Source organism: Heptranchias perlo, chromosome 25 (genome assembly GCF_035084215.1).
Source record: "Heptranchias perlo isolate sHepPer1 chromosome 25, sHepPer1.hap1, whole genome shotgun sequence".
NCBI classification, from domain to species: domain Eukaryota; kingdom Metazoa; phylum Chordata; class Chondrichthyes; order Hexanchiformes; family Hexanchidae; genus Heptranchias; species Heptranchias perlo.
In genome coordinates this window covers 28,093,612-28,114,646 of record NC_090349.1, presented here as the reverse complement: position 1 = coordinate 28,114,646, position 21,035 = coordinate 28,093,612, and the positions used below count along the sequence as shown (strand labels likewise).

The following is a 21,035-nucleotide window of genomic DNA, read 5'->3' as shown; positions in this document are numbered from 1 at the left end:
TAAACCCTCAATTGAATCACCCTCTACCTTCCAAACTCAAGGGAATACAAACGCTTCATCCCCTGGGCCCCACAACCAGCGTCACAGATAAAGCGCCACTCCGGCATATTTAGCAGTCCACAAACTTCCTGTAACTAATTTATGACAGATTTTTTTCTTTTCAATGCAATATTTTTTTTAAAAAAACTATAAACGATATCCATGAAAAAAATGTATTACTAAAGGATAGTCGAGCCTGTCGAGAGTGCGGTGTGAGGCATCTGTGCGGCCAGCTATGATTAGGTCCCAGGGTCCTGCTTTGCTGTCCATGTGCGGAGCTTGTCGGTGGTGAAAATGGGAGGATTGGAGAAGAAGAAGGTACTGCGGGGCCGGCCGTTCACCGCGCTCGACATCCTCGGAGTCTTTTTATTTTAATGCGCAATTCGAACTAGCCTTGGCCGCTCGCTCCCTCTGTTAGTGCGGCAACTAACACTAGGCCTTTAACCGTGACGAGCCGGCGTCCGCTGCTTGGAATTTCTTTCCTCCAGATGTTATATTGACTGTGTTCTTCTCTTTCCCCCCCCCTTCCAGGTGTTATATTGACCTTGACCTTGACCCCCCCCTCCCGAGGTGTTCTGTTGACCGTGTTCTCCCCCTCCCTCCCCCCTTTCCAGGTGTTATATTGACCATGTTCTTCTCTTCCTTCCCCCCCCCCCAGGTGTTATATTGACCTAGTTCTTCTCTTTCTTCCCCCCCCCCTTTCCAGGTGTTATATTGACTGTGACCCCCCCTCCCTTTTCCATGTGTTATATTGACTGTGACACCCCCCCCTTTTCCAGGTGTTATATTGACTGTGACACCCCCCCCCTTTTCCAGGTGTTATATTGACTGTGACACCCCCCCCCTTTCCCAGGTGTTATATTGACTGTGACACCCCCCCCTTTCCCAGGTGTTATATTGACTGTGACCCCCCCTTTTCCAGATGTTATATTGACTGTGACCCCCCCTTTCCAGGTGTTATATTGACTGTGACCCCCCCCCCCTTTCCAGGTGTTATATTGACCATGTTCTTCTCTTCCTTCCCCCCCCCCCCAGGTGTTATATTGACCGTGTTCTTCTCTTTCTTCCCCCCCCCCTTTTCCAGGTGTTATATTGACTGTGACTCCCCCCCTTTTCCAGGTGTTATATTGACTGACCCCCCCCCCCCCTTTCCAGGTGTTATATTGACTGTGACCCCCCCCCCTTTTCTAGGTGTTATATTGACTGTGACCCCCCCCCCCCCCCTCCCCAAGTTGTTATATTGACCATGTCTTCACCACCACCACCCAGGTGTTATATTTACCGTGTTCCTCCCAGGTGTTACATTGACTGTGCTAAACACCTGAGCGGGTTATGATTTCTGCAGAAAATAAAACGTGTGTTTCTTTTTCATCAGCATGAACGAGGAGCCGCCACAAACTACATTACCAGAAATAAAGCCAGGAAGAAACTGCAGCTCAGTCTTGCGGATTTCAGGTAAATGTCGTACTTTTAAATGTCTCACAGAGGAAGTTTTTAGAAAGGGTGTAAGTTATTCAGAAGATTACATTACTTATTGCCCTGGTTAAACGGTCACTGCAATGTTTTACTTTTGCAAATCAAGAGGTGATGATATTGGATAAGACTGCATTTAAACCACTTCGAGAGTATTGTGTCTCATACAAGCCATCATGCTACAGGAAGGATATTTTTTTTTTTGAGGATGTTATTCAAAATTTACTTATGTCTGTGAGGAGAAGCAGTCAATTGACCTCTGCACTGCTTCCCACTATTTATTCTTTGGTGTAGCTACACCTGAAAAAAGCTTACCATTAAGAGCAAAGTGGAGATGTGACTAGCAACTCTCAGAATTCATGAAAATGTGGATCGTTGATGTCATCGTATCTAGTTTTATACTAGAAAGTGTTTCTGATGGCTATCAATGATTATGGTACATTGTGATGAAACCAGTTGTTTGAACCCCTCTAGTCAGGTTTCTGCCCCGTCACAGCACTGAAACGGCCCATATCAAAGTCATAAATGACATCCAATATGACTGTGACCCTCCTCATCCTTCTTGACCTGTCTGCAGCCTTTGACACGGTTGACCACACCATCCTCCTCCAACGCCCCTTCTCCATTGTCCAGCTGGGTAGGACTGCCCTCGCCTGGTGCAATTTCAATCTATCCAGTCGTAGCCACAGAATCACCAGCAACGGCTTCTCTTCCCACTCCAGCATGGTTACCTCTGGAAGTCATCCAAGGATCTATCCTTGGCCCCCTCCTATTTCTCATCTACATGTTGCCCCTCGGCAACATCATCTGAAAACACGTCGGGTTCCACATGTACGCTGATGACACCCAGCTCTAAGTCATCACCACCTCTCTCGACCCCCTCCACTGCCTCTGATTTGTCATGCTGCTTGTCCGGCATCCAGTACTGGATGAGTTGAAATTTCCTCCAATTAAATATTGGGAAGACCAAAGCTGTTGTCTTCGTTCCTCACCACAAACTCTGTTCCCTAGCCACCTACTCCATCCCTCCCTTGGTCGCTGTCTAAGGCTGAACCAGACCATTCACATCCTATTTGACCCTGAGCTGAGCTTCCAATCCATATCCTCTCCATCACCAAGACCGCCTACTTCCACCTCCTGTAACATCGTCCGTCTCCGCCCCTGCCTCGGCTCATCTGTTGTTGAAACCCTCATCCATGCATTTGTTATTTCTAGACTTGACTATTCCAATGCTGTTCTGGCCAGTGTCCCATCTTGCACCCTCGGTAAACTTGAGCTCATCCAAAACTCTGCTGCCCGTATCCTAACTCACAACATGTCCTGTTCACCCATCACCCCTATGCTCGCTGACCTACATCGACTCCCGGTCCAGCAACGCCTCGATTTTAAAATTCTCATCCTAGTTTTCAAATCCCTCCATGGCCTTGCCCCACCCTATCTCTCTAACCTCCTCTAGCCCTACAACCTTCAGATCTCTGCGCTCCTCCAATTGTGGCCTCTTGCACATCCCCGATTTTAACCGCTCCGTCATTAGCAGCTGTGTGGGCCCTTAGTTCTGGAATTCCCTCCCTAAACCTCTCCGCCTCTCTACCACTCTCTCCTCCTTTAAGGTGCTCCTTAAAACCTGCCTCTTTGACCAAGCTTATGGTCACCTGTCCTAATATCTCCTTATGTGGCTCGGTGTCAAATTATGTTTGATAACACTCCTGTGAAACGCCTTGGGATGTTTTACGACATTAAAGGCACTATGTAAATGCAAGTTATTGTTGATGTAGAAATCTAATACTTAAAGATTAAGGACGTTGGACAAGTTCTCATTGTAAAGGGCAAAAAACTTCAGTCACCTATTAGGTTTTCAAAATTATGAAGCGAGTTGATGCGATTCAGATAAATTGTCCAGACTAAAATTTTCAACAGTTACAGGATGCACCTTCAAAAATGGGGATAAATAGGGAATTGAGGTAGAACCATTTTATACAAGAGTAATAGAAGTATTCAATATAAATGGGCTCAAGAGTGAACTACCAGCAAAGGCCCATCAGAAAAGACTTTGGGCCAAACAGTTTTTCCTGTTATTAATTTCTGTTCCAGGAAATAGTTACTGCATGTATGTTCATTTTTTTTCTTTCAATAGGCGACTATGCATTCTGAAGGGTATTTATCCTCATGAGCCCAAACACAAGAAAAAGGTTAATAAAGGTTCAACAGCTCCACGTACTTTTTATCTCATCAAGGATATCAAGTTCTTACTGCATGAGCCTATTGTGAACAAGTTTCGTGATTATAAAGTAAGTATGCATTCTCTTGTTTCCAATGTAATTCTTCTCTTAAATAAAAGATGTGGAATATGCGTGTTTCAGAAACATTCAGACTTTCACGGTAAATTGTAACCCTTAAATCATAAGGCCTGTTCTTCTTTGTTTTCTTTTAAATTAATTACTCAGAAAGCTTGGATTCTTTGCATTCTAAGGGCGCCTTTCCTCTGCCTTATATCTTCAGGAAAGTTCTAAAAATCAGTTTCTGAATAGCTGTAGTTTGTGTGTGATTTGTGGCAGGGAAATTATTTGCTGTGATGCTATAACAGGCAGATGAGTCTTTAATACCAGGCTCCCTGGTCTCTTTGGTGTGAAGCCAGTGAGCAAACTGCTCAAAAGTACAGCAGTAGTATTTTATATTTTCACTGTCCCTCTTTCTGCAAAACTCTGAAACACATTCTGGAATAGTTTGCATGTATTTTTAAGGCTACTGTAGTTTTATTGTAAATGCAGACAAAATGCCAGTTTAAAATATTATTGTAATTTTTTTTGTAGTGCTGAAGTAGAAATTTGAAGCATTGTTTTCCTTCAACCTACACATCTAGAACACGTTTTCATTTTAAATCTAAAAATGGCATACAGTTGTAGAATCTCAGGGTATCTCTAATTTCCTGTAGAAGACCCTTAAGACTTAGAGCATAATAGCACTATTGAGCTTCGCTCTCTTCTGCCACAACCACTTACTACTCCAGGATCATCCTGGAAATCGAAGATAACCCGTAGCTTCTCTTCACTAGCAACTGTCCTTAAACCCCTGCCCCCGCCTCCCTCCATTCCGATAGCAAGTGCGAGGAGCTCGTGGACATCTTTGTCACTAAGCTTGAGACCATCTGTTGAACTGCAACCCCTTGACCACCAAGGCAAACCTAACCTCTGCGCTAGCCCTGACCTCTCATCTTTTTCTATCTCCCCTCGTGCCCTCTGACATCTCATCTTGTCCATGAGACCCCCCCTCCTGCCCCCATGCTAGATGAAAGTGTAAATGGTTCCCTCTTCACAGGCACTGTCCCCTTCCAAGATTACAGTCATTACCCCTTCCTCAAAAAAACAATTCTTGACCCCTCCATCCTTGCACACTACTGCCCATCTCCAACCTTCCTTTCCTCAAGTTCTTGAACGTGTTGTTGCATCCACCCCTGCCACGGCATTGAAAAAGCCCTAACCGAAGTGACAAATGACATCCTTTGTGACTGTGACCGTTGTGCATTATCCCTCCTCGGTCTCTGCCACCCTTGAGATGGTCGACCTCATCAGCCTTCTCCAATGCCTTTCCTCCCTTGTCCAGCTCAGTGAGATTCCCCTCGCTTGGTTCCATTCTTACCTATCCGATCGTAGCCAGAACATCTCCAACAATGGCTTTGCTTGCCACTCCTGCACTGTTAGCTCCGGACACCCAGCTTCCACATGTACACTGATAACAATCTGCTCCACCTCTCTACCACTTTTCTTGACTCTCTACTGCCTGTATGTTGTCAGACTGCTTGTCTGACATCCCAGTTTTAGATGAGGTACAATTTCTTCCAGTTAAACACTAGGAAGACTGAAGGTATTGTTTTTGGCCCCCACCTTAAACCCCGTCCCCTCGTCACTGATTCCATCCTTCACTGTGGTCATGGTCTCTGGTTGAACTGCACTGTTCACATGAGCATCCTATTCGGCCCCAAACTGAGCTTCTGACCCCATATACACTCCATCACAAATACTGCCTACTTCCAAATCTGCAACATCTCTTGCCTCAGCCCATCTGCTCCTTTGTCACTTCCAGTCTCGATTGGCCCAGTGTTCTCCTGACCGGCATCCAGCCCTCCACCCTATGTAAACTTCAGCTCATCTAAAACTCTGCTGCCTGTATCCTATCCCACACCAGGTCCCACTCATCTATCACTCCTGTACTTGCTGACTTACATTGACTTCCGGTCCCTCAATGCCTCCACTTTAAAATTCTCATCCTCATGTTTAAATTCCTCCATTGCCTCTCCCCTCCCTATCTCTATAACCTTCAGCTCTACATCCAAACTCTTCATTCTTCTGATTCTGGCGACCATTTCTGTTTTAATTCAACTAGTTACAATAATAGTTCTATATTTCTGACCATGCTGTAATTTACTGGGGCAAGAAACTCTTTCTAGTAGTTTGTGTAATAGCAGATATTCATTCTATTGCTGCCCTTGAATGACCTGTTTAAATGGAATTACAATTACCGTAACAGCAAAATGATTAACCCTCTGAGCAGATTTCAACATGAATTAAAGCAACAATTGTTCCAAGAATATTTGTTTTACTTCCACTTTTTTCAAATTCTATTTCAATAGAAATTTTATGGAAAATACTTTTTGGAATTTTGAAAGCTGCAAAACTCTTATTAATTATCTATGGATTAAATTTCATTCTATAACCATTTTGCAGGAAACTGACATTCGATTGTTTCGTAATTTAGTCTGTTAGACTGATGATAAAGAAAAGCTGTAATGTTTGGTTATGCTTTTTCAGGTATTTGTCCGAAAACTCCGTAAGGCCTATGGAAAAGCAGAATGGAGTACAGTTGAAAGGCTTAAGGACAATAAACCTGTGTACAAACTGGATCATGTTATCAAAGAAAGGTAAAGCGTGGAGTAACTTGTGTTCATAAAGGCAATCTATTTCTATCCATTTGTTGCACTATTTCCATTGTACGTTAAATGTATTTCAAATGACTGAAAGGTGTGCCTCACTTTTTAGCCTTGGAGTATATTAAACACAGTAAAATTCCAAAACTGGATGAGTGCCTCTCGAGGAACACCAATACTATTAATTAAATGGGTGGTATGTTCCCTTTTTTTCACTGGTGAGAACAAAATAAACTGGTATAATGGTTATCCAGAACTATATAGCTCTTTTCAAAAACTTATTTTTAGACCCAATTAAATAGATACAGGTAACTCCAATCTTTTTGTGTTTCTTATACATTTCACAATCTGACCCTAGAGGAACTCTTAAGATACATTTAGAAATTGCTGCCTGCATTTCAAAATGTTTGAAATGCAGGCAGCAATTTTTTTCAGAATATCTTATTACCCTTCTGAGAATTCTTATTCTGGTATGTCGAATACCTTTTTAAAAAACATTATAAAATGTACTGACTCTCAAAACAGTTTTGCTGGAGGGCAGCAGTTTTGAGTTTAATTTAGAGTTTCATTTGAAAGGAAAAGGAAATCCTAAGGGTATATTTGGATTGAAATATTCCTGTATTTTATATTAATGGAAAAGAACAGCAAGAAAAAATTAATTGGTTTCTTTAAAAATGGTCAGTTTTTTTTAACCTACATTGGAACGATGTCTGTTACCCGGTCTTATCACGGGTGGGCCACTCCATTAAGTTGCTGACCAGGAAATACCTCAGGACTGATTTGCTGAAAGCAATAAGGCCACAACTCTGACCTGGTGGGGAACTGGTCTGGAGCCACCTGTTCCTGGGAAAGCATGTTGCTGACTAGGTGCTGTTAATTTATTTAGTTTTGAACTGAACAGCAATCTACTTTTCAGGATGTCTTTTACCCCCATTTTGTCTCATTAAAATCAAGAATCTGAGGAGAAGAACATATAAGGTGCACACTCACTATTTTGGTGCTCTGAATATAGGGATGCCTTGAATGTCATTGAAATGTGTAGATTTTATTTTACAATTAATGACCAAAAATTGATCATCCCAGATTTTACCTGATCTCACCAACTATTAAAACATCTAAAATAAAGAGATGAGAGGTTGCAGCCTAAAAGTAAGAGAGGAATTGTCTATCATGGTCTGTTGTCTTATATTCTGTCTGAGAGTGCGAGAGTTTTGCTAGAAAAGCCTTTCCAAATATTGGAGCAGTTTTCAAGTCTTGGATAGATTTGGACTTTTTTAATAATGTTATTGAGGAGAACAGAAGAGGGAGACATGAAGAAACTGGTTTTGACATATTGAACAGTGAAATTTTCACTGCCCATTGAAGGTTGTGGGAGAGGTTGGGATATGTTAATTCAGCGAGTACATTGCAAAAAGAATGGAGATTGTATGAACTGGGGGGATGCGATCTGAAGTTGATGAATCCAAAAGACTGGATAGGGTTGGGTGATAAATGAAGGAGGTGGTTATGTTGAAGGAACTTAGTGGGAGAGGGCAGAGCTCCTGGGAACTCCACCTCCACCCCCCAAGTTAATGGATAAAGAATCAGTAGATAAGCTATCAAGTGCACCATAAATGAAACTGTTTGAGGGGAAACTTAACCATGGTCTAAGCACTGGAGTGGGAATTGTTTAGAAGTACATGGTGCCAGAACCTCTTAAGAGATGTCCATAGCAATGATAAGTGAATCACCAAAGTTTTCAACAGCAATGTTCTAAACATAGTCAGATCTTCACATCCTTGCACTAGACTTGTGTAAAGTTTAAAAATATTTTTTTCTATAAATTTAAAACTTTTTTTTTAGCAGCAAATCTTTTGTTTTCCATCTAATTTACAGTTGCTAAGTTGGGCTATGGCATGGCGCTGTTACAAATGGAATAACTTCATTTCTGTTAACTAGTACCCATTTATGCCTCTGATCCAGTGATTCTTACATGAACAGAACTTAGAATTTAAGGCATTTATAAGTGCCCTGCGCGACCTCCAGAACAAGAACTACTACTGTTTAATGGAAAGAACCATAAAAGGAGGCCGTTCAGCTATTGCGTCAGCTGGCTCTTTGCTAGAGCAACCCAAAATGAATCCCACTGTCCTGTTTTTCCCCTTGGCTCTGAATCTTCCTCGGCTTCAAATATTTATCTACTCTTTTGAAATATGCAATGGCTTCTGGCTCAACCACTCTCTACGGCAAAGCATTCCGCACTCCAACAGTCCTCTGCGTAAAGAAATTTCTCCCTCACTGCTCAATTCTCTGTGACCATTTTAAATTCATAACCCTCTTTTTGCTGACATTCAAATCAGAGAAAACTCTTTCCCCCTTCAAAATTTTTAAAGCCTTCATTAAATTTCTTAGGCTTCTCTTCTGCAGTGGAAATAGCCCCAGTATCATTTTTCCTCAGAACTATAGTTTCCCATCACCGATAGCATCCTGTGAATCTATGCTGTATGCTGTCCATAGCTCTAATGAAGTTTCTCTTATGGGCGCCCAAGACTGCACAAAGTACTGTGACTGGCTTAACTATTGCCTTGTATATATCCATCCCCTTTTCGCTTTTAGATTTCTATGCTCCTATTTATAAACTCAAAATGCTGTTGGCCTTTTTATTGACCTGCACTTTTAAGGAATTATGTATTTAAACATAGGAATTGCTAGATGAGAAAAGACCCAAGTTCCATCTACTTTGCCTTCTACCATCCTGGTGGTCTCATGATACAAGGATAATGGTGTTGTTGATTCATCATAGCAATCACTTTCCATCAATTAGCCTACAACAGACTCAAGACATAATGCAAATAAAACCCCAGTGGTAGAAAGCTTTGGCAACAATAGGTCCAAAGTCACCTGTTCCTTCCAAGCATGCTGCACCTAAATGTCAAGACTCAAATTATTCGTATAATGTATTCCAAATGTTAGGAGTAGTTTCTTAAAGGCAGCTTGGGAATTGGCACTGGTTATTCATGCTTACTGTGATTCTGCAGTAACTTAAACACAAGACAACATCACTGTAATGCAGCACATTTACTCAAGCCATATACCATATGGCTGATACGAAGTTGAAAACATTACACATTATTGATGCTACTGGGTGCAGGCCTCACAGACCTACCACTTTAGAAAACTTGCGTAAGATGCAAGTAACTTTTGTATTTTCTTCGTCACAGCCTTTTTTTTCTCCTCAATTTTTTGTTTTGCTCTACTCCCAAAGGTGAATTTGCAGTATTTTCTTAAGATGCAAGTGCTTTTATTTATTTCTTCAGTGTTCCCCAAAACTTTTTGACTCTTATATCAGAGTAAGTTTTAAGCTCTCATTAGTGTAGTGTTATAGCACTGTACCAGTGATGTTCCCACTGTTAAGTCTAACATTCATGGTCCAAGACTGACTGATTCTTGCCATAATGTCCAAACTCGATATCAAAGCACCTCTTAAAGATCCCTTTCCAGCCCCAACATAAACATTAGTCCCCCATAGTGACATGTAAAAAAGAGCCCAACCAACAGCATTGGTTTTGCTAAAAACTTTACGTGGTAGCCCAAGAGAAATTCCTAATTCAGGGCCTGAAGCTGAATTGGAGTCCCAAGCTTCAAAGAGAAGGGTCGGCATGTGTAAGGGGACCTTCTTGCATGCATTGCTAACATTATTAAACAACTGCTTTTATGAGTAAGTTTGATTTTTTTTTGCCCCAACTGTATAAATGTTGTTTTTAGTTGTGCATACAGATCTAAATAAGGAAGGAATATAATCAAAGCAATTTTTAAAAAAAAATTGTTGAGTGTTTTGTTTTATGGCAGTTTCTTGTTCCCAATTGGTGGCTTTGGGGGGGATAAAAGAACAATTTTGGTTGGGTTTTTGAGGGTTGCTGATTTATTATTTATGACTGAGATCGATAGATTTTTGGACACTAAGGGAACCAAGGGATATGGGGATAGGGCAGGAAAGTGGAGTTGAGGTTCAAGATCAGCCATGATCTTATTGAATGGCGGAGCAGGCTCGAGGGGCCATATGGCCTACTCCTGCTCCTATTTCTTGTGTTCTTATTAGCTTATCCTACTTAGCTACTACTTTGTGATTCATCATTCATAATTTTTCCTATCTATCTATTTGAGCAAATATGCTGTTTGTGTTTGACAAACAGATGAGTGTGACGTACATTTTCCTATGCACTGCAGACCCGGACAAGATTTTTAATTATGTAGGTAAATTTGTCTGAAACACTAAATGATCATGGGTTAGTTGGTACATCTTTAGAGAAGGTCTTCAGCCTGGTGGAGGGAAGAGGAGATGGGAATGTGAATATTTCTTACCATACTAATTTTGGTAACTATTATCTCCATCTGTTGCTCCTTTTCCCACCCACCACCCAAAAACACATTGAAATTTACTACCAGCTGAGTGACAACTGATGAGGTTAGTTTTAAGATCACTTCTGTGTGCTGAGGAGACCATTTTATGTTGTCGCTGTCTGATCTCTTGAAGGATCCATACATTTGATAGGGAGCAGCCCTGCTTTGCCATAACGAATGCCAAAAATTACTTCAATTCTCATTGATCGATATTCCTTAAGCTCTTCCTTTCTCATCTTTTTTCTTCCCCCTACCTGCCTCATTGCAGTGAATAGCAGCACTCTGCATTCCACTATCTGTATCCACTAAATAGTCAAGACAGTTGTGAAAAGGCATGATGCCTGAGATGGGAGCTAAAACTGCAACTTCAATTTCAGAACTGACTGTAATAAAAACAGGAAATGGTCAAAATGCACGTTCACTGTCAGAACTGACTGTAATAAAAACAGGAAATGGTCAAAATGCACAGTCAGTCACTGTTTAATGGAGAATGCTAGGTTAACACTTCAAATTTTATTCATCTGTTGCATACTCAATGTTCTGATATAGAAAACAAAATAAGATGGCTAGGAATGTCACAACGCTATAATAATCTCAAGGGTTTTGGATAACCGCAAAAGAGCAAAGCTCAAGTGACACCAATCAGATGTCCTCAAAGACATTTCGTTTTTGAAATCTTAATTATCTCCTTTGTGATCTTTTCTCTTTCTCTGTTCTCCCTCCTCCTCCGCACCCACCCCCCCCCCCCCCCCCCCAACCTTTGCATTACACAATGTTTCCCCAACAGCTTGGCTGAGATTGAAAACTCAGCAAGTAGCGTATTAGTGGTGCATACTTCTGTTCCACTGCTCTGTACTGCCACAGGTTGGAGCACTCTGTCTGTTCCCGGGTGTCTACTTTTAATATATATACTCATACTTTTGTTTCTCTCCTCCTTCGCACCCCTTCCAACAGTGAGTATTCCTTTTTCGTTTTTATTGGGAATTTGCATCTTCTGTTACCAGTACCAGCTCTTATTCACTGCTGAATTTTTCCCATGTGGTATTAAATTACTTGATGCAGAAAGTGTTTTTGTTTTTCCAAAAAATGATTTTGATGCTAGAACAAGCTTGTAATGGTGCTGGCAGAGGTGGAATCATGTTTTCTTAAAAACTACTCTTTCTGGACACTTAATACTTCATATGTGTAGTTTATATATTTAACAGACCTGTTCAAAATTGTAATTTTTTTTTAAGGAGGAGAAATATCTTAATTCATGGTGCTCTTACAACTGTTAATGATTGACATGCCATCTATTAATATAGCCTGCATTTGCACGGTTATCTTGGTTTCTGTTTGCATTCCAGACAAACGGATGTGTAAACCTGAAAAGTAAATTATACTTCAGACCTTTTAGAACCACAGACGTCTCCTGGTCCCCAGTGCATTAAAATCAAAATCCTCACCTATAATTTCATCCATGACGTTGCCCTACCCTATCTGCAATATTCTCCAGTCCTACATTCCCTGTGATTCTGGCCTTCTGTGTCTTTTTTCCCATCCCTTTGTCCCAATGTTGGTAGCAAAGCCTTCAGCCACCTCAGTCGTCCTCAAAACTATTTGACCAAACTTTCACTTCTTCCCTCCCCATCTCTCCCTTCCTAACTTGGCACCATTCCTTTCTCCTATTTGTGAAGCACATTGAGAGGTCAATGCTAGTAGTATCCACAAATTCTGGCAGTTCTGAAATTAACACCCTTGAAACTTTGGATGCTGTTTCCATGTACCTGCTGCCATTGTTCTTCTAGATGGTGGAGGTCACGGTTGTGGGAGGTGCTGCTGAAGTCGAATTGCTGCATTACATCTTGTAGATAGTACACACTGCAGCCACGATACGCCTGTGGTGAAGGGAGTGAATGTTTAAACTGGTAGATGGGGTGCCAAACAAGCTGACTGCTTTGTCCTGGATGGTGTCAGGCTTGTTGAGTGTTTATACAGCTGCACCCATCCAGATAAATGGAGGGTATCCCATCATTTCTTGACTTGTTCCTTGTAAGTGGTGATGAGGCTTTGGGGAGTTGGGAGGTGAGCCACTTGCCGCAGAAGACCCAGCCTCTGACCGGCTGTAGTAACCACAGCATTTATGTGGCTGTTCCAGTTGAGTTTCTGGTCAATGGTGACTCCCCCCTCCCCTCTCGGGATGTTGATGGTGGGGGGCTCAGAAATGGTAAAGCCATTGAATGTCATGGGGACCCTAAGACCCTACTTAAAATGCACCTTAAAGCTATTTCTCTGCCCAAACATCCTCATACGCCCTCCTTTGGCTTGGCATCAGTTGTTTTTGATTACGCCTCTGTGAAGTGCTTTGGCATGTTTTTCTACATTAAAGATGCTATATAAATGCAAGTTGTTGTTGATTAGCTCACAATGGCTTCATTTAGCAGATTACACAGTGAATCCTTTCTGAAGAGCAATCCTGATTAATGACCTGATGAGTAGTGAGTACATAGACCACAGCATTCATTTTAGGACCGTCCTCAAACATGCAATCAGAATGATTCCTCACCCTACTCGGAGACTTCAAGGCAGTGGAGTACGATTGGCGTGTAGCAGAAGCAATGAAGCAGCATTAGCTGCACACAGACTTGTATTACAAACAGACTTGAACTGTGATACTTATCTCACTTCATCCCCAATAAGCCTGTTCAAGTCCTTCAACCTCTTTTCTCTCTCTTCGTTTCCTTCCCCCCCCCCCCCCCCTCCCAACGCAGTGTCTCAGTAAAGTCAGAAGTATCTCAAAATAGTTAACTTGTTCTCAAGAAAATTTGATGTGCCTTTTTTCAGCTAAAAGAAATACCATTGTCTATTCCTAGTTATAATGAGGTCATGTACAAATCTACCAATACCCAATTTGGTAAACCACAATCTATACGTTATTCATCAAACTTTCTGAATTTTATGACTCGCGTTTTTCCCCAGTGAAAATTTTGAAAAATAAGATTAAGCTTTGAATTTTTTTTTCTTCTCCTTTAAGGTATCCAACCTTTGTAGATGCACTCCGTGACCTGGATGATGCATTGTCCATGTGCTTCCTATTTGCAACATTCCCTCGCACGGGTAAATGCCATGTACAGACAATTCAGTTGTGTCGCCGCCTAACTGTGGAATTTATGAATTTTGTTATTGCCTCCAGATCACTACATAAGGTGAGTTATCAGCTAAACGGGCGTTGTATAAGTAAGTTTTCTGGAATGTAGGGGTGGTGAAAAAGGCGAGCATTATTTTAAACATGCTGACACTTTTTTGTAATTTATTTTTGATATAAATTTGATCTTCAGCAAGATGGGTTATCAGTAATGGGGAATGTAGCATTATTTCCAGTGTCAACATGGAACAATACAAGATCTGGTAGGGTGCATGTTTCCAAGATTTACAAAGTTAAGATGTAACGAGAGGGTGGAAGTGCTCCATCTGTACTAAGGAAACCATGTACGCCATGTATATTATGGGTGGAATAGCTCTAGAGAAGTACTTGGGTCATGATTATCAGCTAAGAAACCTGCAAACTGAATATGTATGAGTAACTATTCGAGAGTAGATCTATGGAATAGTAATCTAGCTGATGCTGTGACTGTTGACAGAAAGCATTCAAATACTCATGGACGATTTCAAAAAAGTACATCAATATTGGCTACTAACAAAGAGTTGAAAATTGCATTGGTTTTGAAAAGAATTGGTAAAGCTGGACAGGCTGAAAGACATTTTTTCTTCGTATCCTATAATCCTTGTATTGAAACTACTTTAGTAAACTGCAGTAGTTTCACCCAGCTAAGAATTCAGTACATTGATTATCAATATGCCATTCATAGGTTATGAATAGCGACATGATCTCACCGGAAAACCTGAGACGCTGGTCAGACTGGCTAATGACACAAAAGTAAGAACAAAGGAGTGAAAGAACTTGAAAAAAGCTTTAGATCCAATTGGGCAGATACATGGCAAAAGAAATTCATGAGTGTAAAGACAAAAGTATAAGTATTGAATTAGCACAAGGAGACCTGAAGACCTCACTGTCTACCGTGGTGGTGACATTTTAAAAAGTACTAATAGAATGCAAGGACATAAAGAAAGAAAGAAATTGCCTTTATTTGTAGCTTTTCATGACCTCAGGATGTCCCAAAGCGCTTCATAGCCAATGAAGTACTAGCCAGAACAGAATATAAAATGCAGAAGTTAGGAGGCTTGATGGACTTGATAGAATATTAAGTTCAGTTATTTTTTTTTCACTTTGCAAGGAAAAAATTATATTTATATTCGAAGAGGTGTGGAAAAAAGCAATGAGATTGATCCCAAGTGTAAAGGAGATAAGATTTGATGGAAAAACCAGAGCAGTTTGAAGGGGAAGAAAAGTGTAGGGAATACTTTGAACAAATGAAGTGCTTTTCCCTTTTTATTATTATACAGGTAAATTAAAACACTTGATACATATTTCTTTGCCATTCTTTTAAAAACAGTTAATTTTATCACCACCATGAAGACTCCTAGTCTGCTCCAGTTATTGCCACCAGAGAACCTTGAGTAGATTCTGCCTCCTTCATACATTACTCTGTTTGTGGCTATTATGGTGAACTGTGAGATCCTCCATTTGCAAACTGTGGGGAAATCAGACTTCAAACTAGCCCAAGGATCACTCTAAAGAGTCAGTTGGCTCACTGTCCAGATTCACAGACAAAGATTTCCACCTTGGCCAGTGTTCTGTGAGATTGTTGCCTGTGGAACCATAGCCCAGCATGTGTGCTTGAATGTAATGTGGTCAAATAATCTGCTGGTTCACGTAGTCAAGCGTTTGACAGCTGTAAAACCGTGCACAGCAAATAGTCAACGGCTTCAGAAGCTAAGGACATAAAATTGGCGAAGAGTTGGCAGGTGCTCCTGGTACTTCTAATGGGGAAGATCTTATTCTGTAACAACAGAACTGACCTCAATAGACTGATGGCATGTTAGTTAGTAAACTGAGAACTGGAGCTGGCAGTCTACTGGAAATGGGATACAAGAGGAATGTAATAAGATCTGGAGACTGGTTAAGAAAATTGCACAAAAGATAACATTTAAAGATGTGCAGCTTAACTGATGAGTGAACGGGACAATTGAGTTGAAGAGGTATATCATTTACTATTTTTATAATTGTACTTTGATCTGCCAAATCCAATATTCAAAAAAAGTTTAATAATCTGTACTTCATCTTTTACATACTGCAAAAATGTAATGTGTTGTTGGAGGTGTAGTTGTACTGCATGTTTTTTTTTTAAAAAGAGTTCACTCTGTCCAAGTTTGGTTACATGGCAACAAGCACGTACTGCTCAACATTGATGAGAAATAAAGTTGTTTTAAATTGCATACTCTGCCCTTCTTTACTCTTTTTCACTGACATAAGCTTTTCTCCTGTGGGTTTTAACTTAATGGAATATAATTTCTTGCTAGGTATTCCTGTCTATAAAAGGAATTTACTACCAGGCCGAAATTCTTGGTCAGCTGATAACCTGGATTGTGCCCTATTCATTTGCACATGATGTAAGTATCAAGACAGCACGCCAGCAGATTGTGGTATTGCTATTCAATAGCTCTTGCTGAATCCTTAAAGTAATAGTGAATTAACATGCAGGAGTATGGTGTGTATTGTTTCAGGCAGGCAATGTTACCGATAAATGTCTATAGCATAATAAAAATCTATTGGTTAGCGTTAGTCAGCACTCAATATTGTACCTTAATCTGACCTTGTAAATTCCATAATGTTGCAATAATTTTGTAATAGCCATAGAAATGTTTCTTTTGAAAAGAAATTGGGGAAATTGTCAGCCTCTTGCATAGTGGCAAAGAGCTGGAGAAGCAGCTTTGTTGACATACTGTTCCACGATTAGATAGGAAGTCTCATCCCAAGTCTAAATGCTTTTCAAGGGAACATGTTTACCTGCACACACTGTACATTTTACAAATAAGTACAGCTTTTTAAAAAAAACAGACGTTGTTACCCGCAGCGTAAAGCCAAAGTTCTTGTTTTGTAGAAAATTAATCTTTCACACTTTAAGCATCGAATTTGGATGGGAGAGGCCTTTCCTTTCATATTCAACTAAAGCCTTGTTTATGCAATGTGCAATTGATGAGCTACTTCACATCAGGTGTGTTATGATGGAAGCTGGTTTCATATTGCCTTATGGGACAAGTCAATGCAATTGTGGATTACTCCCAGTGCCACACGCTAGTGAGTACAGAAATAGATAAGACAGGTTAATGCGTGTCTGGAGACATGATGCAAGAGGGAGGGCTTCAGATTCTTGGGGTATTGGGACCAGTTCTGGAGCAGGAGGGACCTGTTCAAGACGGACAGGTTGCACCTCAACAGAGCTGGGACCAATGTCCTCGTGGAGAGGTTCACTAGTGCTGAGGGGGAGGGTTTAAACTAATTTGGCAGGGAGATGGGCAGCAGGATGTAGCATTAGAAAGGAGAACCAAAGTGCACAAAGGATTGGGAGAGACAGATGGCATGTGTAAGAAATAGTACAGTATTAGGTGGGATCAGACTAAGGGAGAATATGAGAAGGAAGGCCTAAGATAGGTTTAGAGTGCATGTGTGTAAATGCATGAAGCATGGTAAATAAGGTTGGTGAGCTGCAGGTGCAAATAGCCAAATGGGAATATGATGTAGTGACAATAATGGAGACCTGGCTCAAAAAAAGGACAGGATTGGATACTAAATATTCCTGGATACAAGGTGTTCAGGAGAGATAGGGAAGGGGAAAAAAAGGAGGGGAGGTGGGGGTGGCAGTATTGATTAAGGAGAATATTGCAGTGCTGGAGAGAAAGGATGTCTTTGAGGTGTCAAGGACAGAATCTATGTTGTTAGAGTTAAGAAACAATAGAGACACCATTAGACTACTGAGTGTATTCTATAGGCCACCAACTAGTGGGAAGGATATAGAAGAGCAAATTTGCAGGGAAATTACAGAGCTCCCTGGATGACAAAAGAGATAGAGTAAGATGGAGCAGAAAAAGGGGGTGTCTGACACATGTCATGTTGATAAAAACAAGTGAGAACAAGGCTGAATATAGCAAGTAGAGGAGAAGTGAAAAAGAAAATAGGAGGGGCAAAGAGTAAGAGAGTAGACTGGCAGCTGACATAAAAGGGAATCCAGAAGTGTTCCATAGGCATATAAATAGTAAACAGTAGTAAGAGATGGGGTGGGGCCGGTTGGGGACCAAAAAGGAGGTCTATACTTGGAGGCAGAGGGCATGGCTGAGGTACTAAATGAGTACTTTGCATCTGCCTTTTATCAAGGAAGAAGATGCTGCCAAAGTCACAGTAAAAGGTGAGGTAGTTGAGATACTGGATGGGCTAAAAATTGATAAAAAGGAAGTACTAGAAAGGCTGGCTGTACTTAAAGTAGGCAAGTCACCCATTCCAGATGGGATGCAACCTTGGTTGCTGATGGAAGTAAGGGTGGAAATTGCAGAGATGCTGGCCATAATCTTCCAATCCTCCTTGGATATGGGGGTGGTGCCAGAGGACTGGAGAATTGCAAGTGTTACACCCTTTTTTGAACAAGGGTGTAAGGATATACCTGGCAACTACAGGCCAGTCAGTTTAACCTCTGTGGTGGGGAAGCTTTTAGAAACGATAATCCAGGACAAAATTAATAGTCACGTGGACAAGTGTGGATTAATAAAGGAAAGCCAGCATGGATTGTTAAAGGTAAATCGTGTTTAACTAACTTGATGATAGAGTTTTTTGATGAGGTAACAGAGAGGGTTGATGAGGGCAATGCGGTTGATGTGTATACAGACTTTCAAAGGGCATTTGATAAAGTGCCAAATAATAGGCTTGTCAGCAAAATTGAAGCCCATGGAATAAAAAGGGCAGTGGCAGCATGGATATGAAATTGGCTATGTAACAGGAAACAGAGAGTAGTGGTGAACAGTTGTTTTTCGGAATGGAGGAGGTTATACAGTGGTGTTCCCCAGGGATCGGTACTAGGGCTACTGCTTTTCTTGATATATATTAATGACTTGGACTTGGGTGTACAGGGCACAATTTCAAAATCTGCAGATGACACAAAACTTGGAAGTGTAGTAAACAGTGAGGAGGATAGTAATAGACATCAAGAGGACATAGACAGGCTGGTGGAATGGGTGGACACATGGCAGAAGAAATTTAACGGAGAAAAGTGCGAAGTGATACATTTTGGCAGGAAGAATGAGGAGAGGCAATATAAACTAAATGGTACAATTCTAAGGGGGGTGCAGGAACAGAGACCCGGGGGTATATGCACAAATCTTTGTAGGTGGCAGGGCAGGTTGAGAAAGTGGATAAAAAGCATAGGGGCTTTATAAATAGAGGCAGAGAGTACAAAAGTAAGGAAGTTATGTTGAACCTTTATAAAACACTGATTCGTTCACAACTGGAGTATTGTGTCCAATTCTGGAAGGATGTGACGGCCTTAGAAATAATTCCAGGGATGAGGGACTTCTGTTACATGGATAGACTGGAGAAGCTGCGGTTGTTCTCCTTTAGAGCAGAGAAGGTTGAGAGGGGATTTGATAGAAGTGTTCAAAATCATGAAGGGTTTAGATAAAGTAAATAAAGAGAAACTGTTCCCATTGGCGGAAGGGTCAAGAACCAGAGGACACAGATTCAAGGCGATTGGCAAAAGAACCAAAGGCGACATGAGGGAAAACTTTTTTACGCAGCGAGTAGTTATGATCTGGAATGCGCTGCCTGAAGGACGAGTGGAAGCAGTTTCAATTGTGGCTTTCAAAAAGGAATTGGATAAACATTTGAAGGGGAAAAAATTTGCAGGGCTACGGGGAAAGAGCGGGGGAATGGGACTAACTGGATTGCTCTTACAAAGACCCGGCTTGATGGGCCCTATGGCCGCCTTCTGTGCTGTAACTATTCTATTCTAATAGTCCAGATCCGATATTGTACCACAACTCAGTCCAACTTTAAAAACAGACTGGCTAGATAGCAAAAGTTCAGCACTCTGTTAAGGTTGCAATGTCACCAGAAACAAAAAGCTTACACAAAATTACTTTTGAAGGGAAGCTCAAATTTGATTACAATGATAGAATTTTACAGCAAGGAAGGAGGCCATTTTGACCCATTGTGCCTGCACCAGCTCTCAAAGAACTAGCCACTTAATCCCATTCCCCTGACTTTTTAAAACTTTTTTTTCTAAATATTTATCCTTCACACAGATCTACACATTACAGGCTTACGCTCCTCCTCCCCCCACCCCCCAAAAAACAGTTTTCTCTTAAAACTTAGTAATTTAACCCCTCAAATATAGTTTTAGGCCTACCATATCTCAAGGCTGATCTTTCTCTGAGGCTGAACACCACACTGTAGCCAAGTGCACTTCAATAATCTCTCAAGCTCAATACTAATCACTCATATAAATGAACCCAAATTTAGTTAAAAATGAGGAAAAACAAACCGTCATCTCGCAAAGTTGAAAAAGAGTGGGAAAAGTCCAGTTAATTAATTTAATATCTATTTACCACCAGCAGAACATTCAGTTCTGATTATTTAACTTTTTCTGTCCAATATTTCCAACTGTGCAGTGGTACTGAGCCTTAGCTTTACCTCGTACATGAAGGGAGAAGCATTTGAGCTACACTGCCTTAAAGTAGCCTTGCAGTAGCACAGTTATGCCTGCAACCAGATGCCTGAGGGGTGCTTGCTCTAATGGGTTTCTTTTGGTTCAGGGGGTACTACAGTCTCCCTACAAACTTGTAGATATGCTGTCTATGGGCTGGGTGGGTGTTCATACAAGCTTTCATCATCTAGATACAAAAGGCGACCATAAATGTTTTAAACCAGAAATTTGTTTTGTATTAAGAACTGCATTTATACTAAATAAAAATTTACTGACGTCATTTTATTGGTCAGCTGAGGATCCCAGATATCTTTCAAAAATATTGTACTAAAATTGACCAGAATTACTTTTTGTTTATAAAAAGGATTGTATTAGAAGTCTGTGTACACTTCGAAATCTCTCTCTATAAGTAGGCCTGCATGCAGGGATTGTGCAGTTAAACCAGGAACTACTGCGCTAGTGGCATGATCAAGTTTTAATTTGAATGAATACTTTGCCCAAATTGCTGGGAAATTAAATTCTTGTGTTGCATTCTTCAGAGTGTTGGACAGCTATTAGGCTCAGACCACTATTTGTCTGTCGTTCATTTAGCC

At 41.0% G+C, this 21,035-nt stretch overlaps 1 protein-coding gene across 2 annotated transcripts in view; it reads left to right on the top strand.

The window, feature by feature from the left end:
- The first annotated feature begins 275 nt into the window (after window positions 1-275).
- pes (pescadillo) overlaps window positions 276-21,035 on the top strand; it is a 40,648-nt gene continuing 19,888 nt past the window's right edge. For both annotated transcript variants that reach the window (XM_068005888.1, XM_068005886.1), the window contains exons 1-6: window positions 276-357; window positions 1,415-1,494; window positions 3,647-3,800; window positions 6,318-6,427; window positions 13,827-13,998; window positions 16,274-16,363. In XM_068005888.1, the coding sequence (XP_067861989.1) occupies window positions 334-357; window positions 1,415-1,494; window positions 3,647-3,800; window positions 6,318-6,427; window positions 13,827-13,998; window positions 16,274-16,363 (630 nt within the window). In that variant the 5' untranslated portion in view covers window positions 276-333. The remainder of the gene's footprint in view (window positions 358-1,414; window positions 1,495-3,646; window positions 3,801-6,317; window positions 6,428-13,826; window positions 13,999-16,273; window positions 16,364-21,035) is intronic.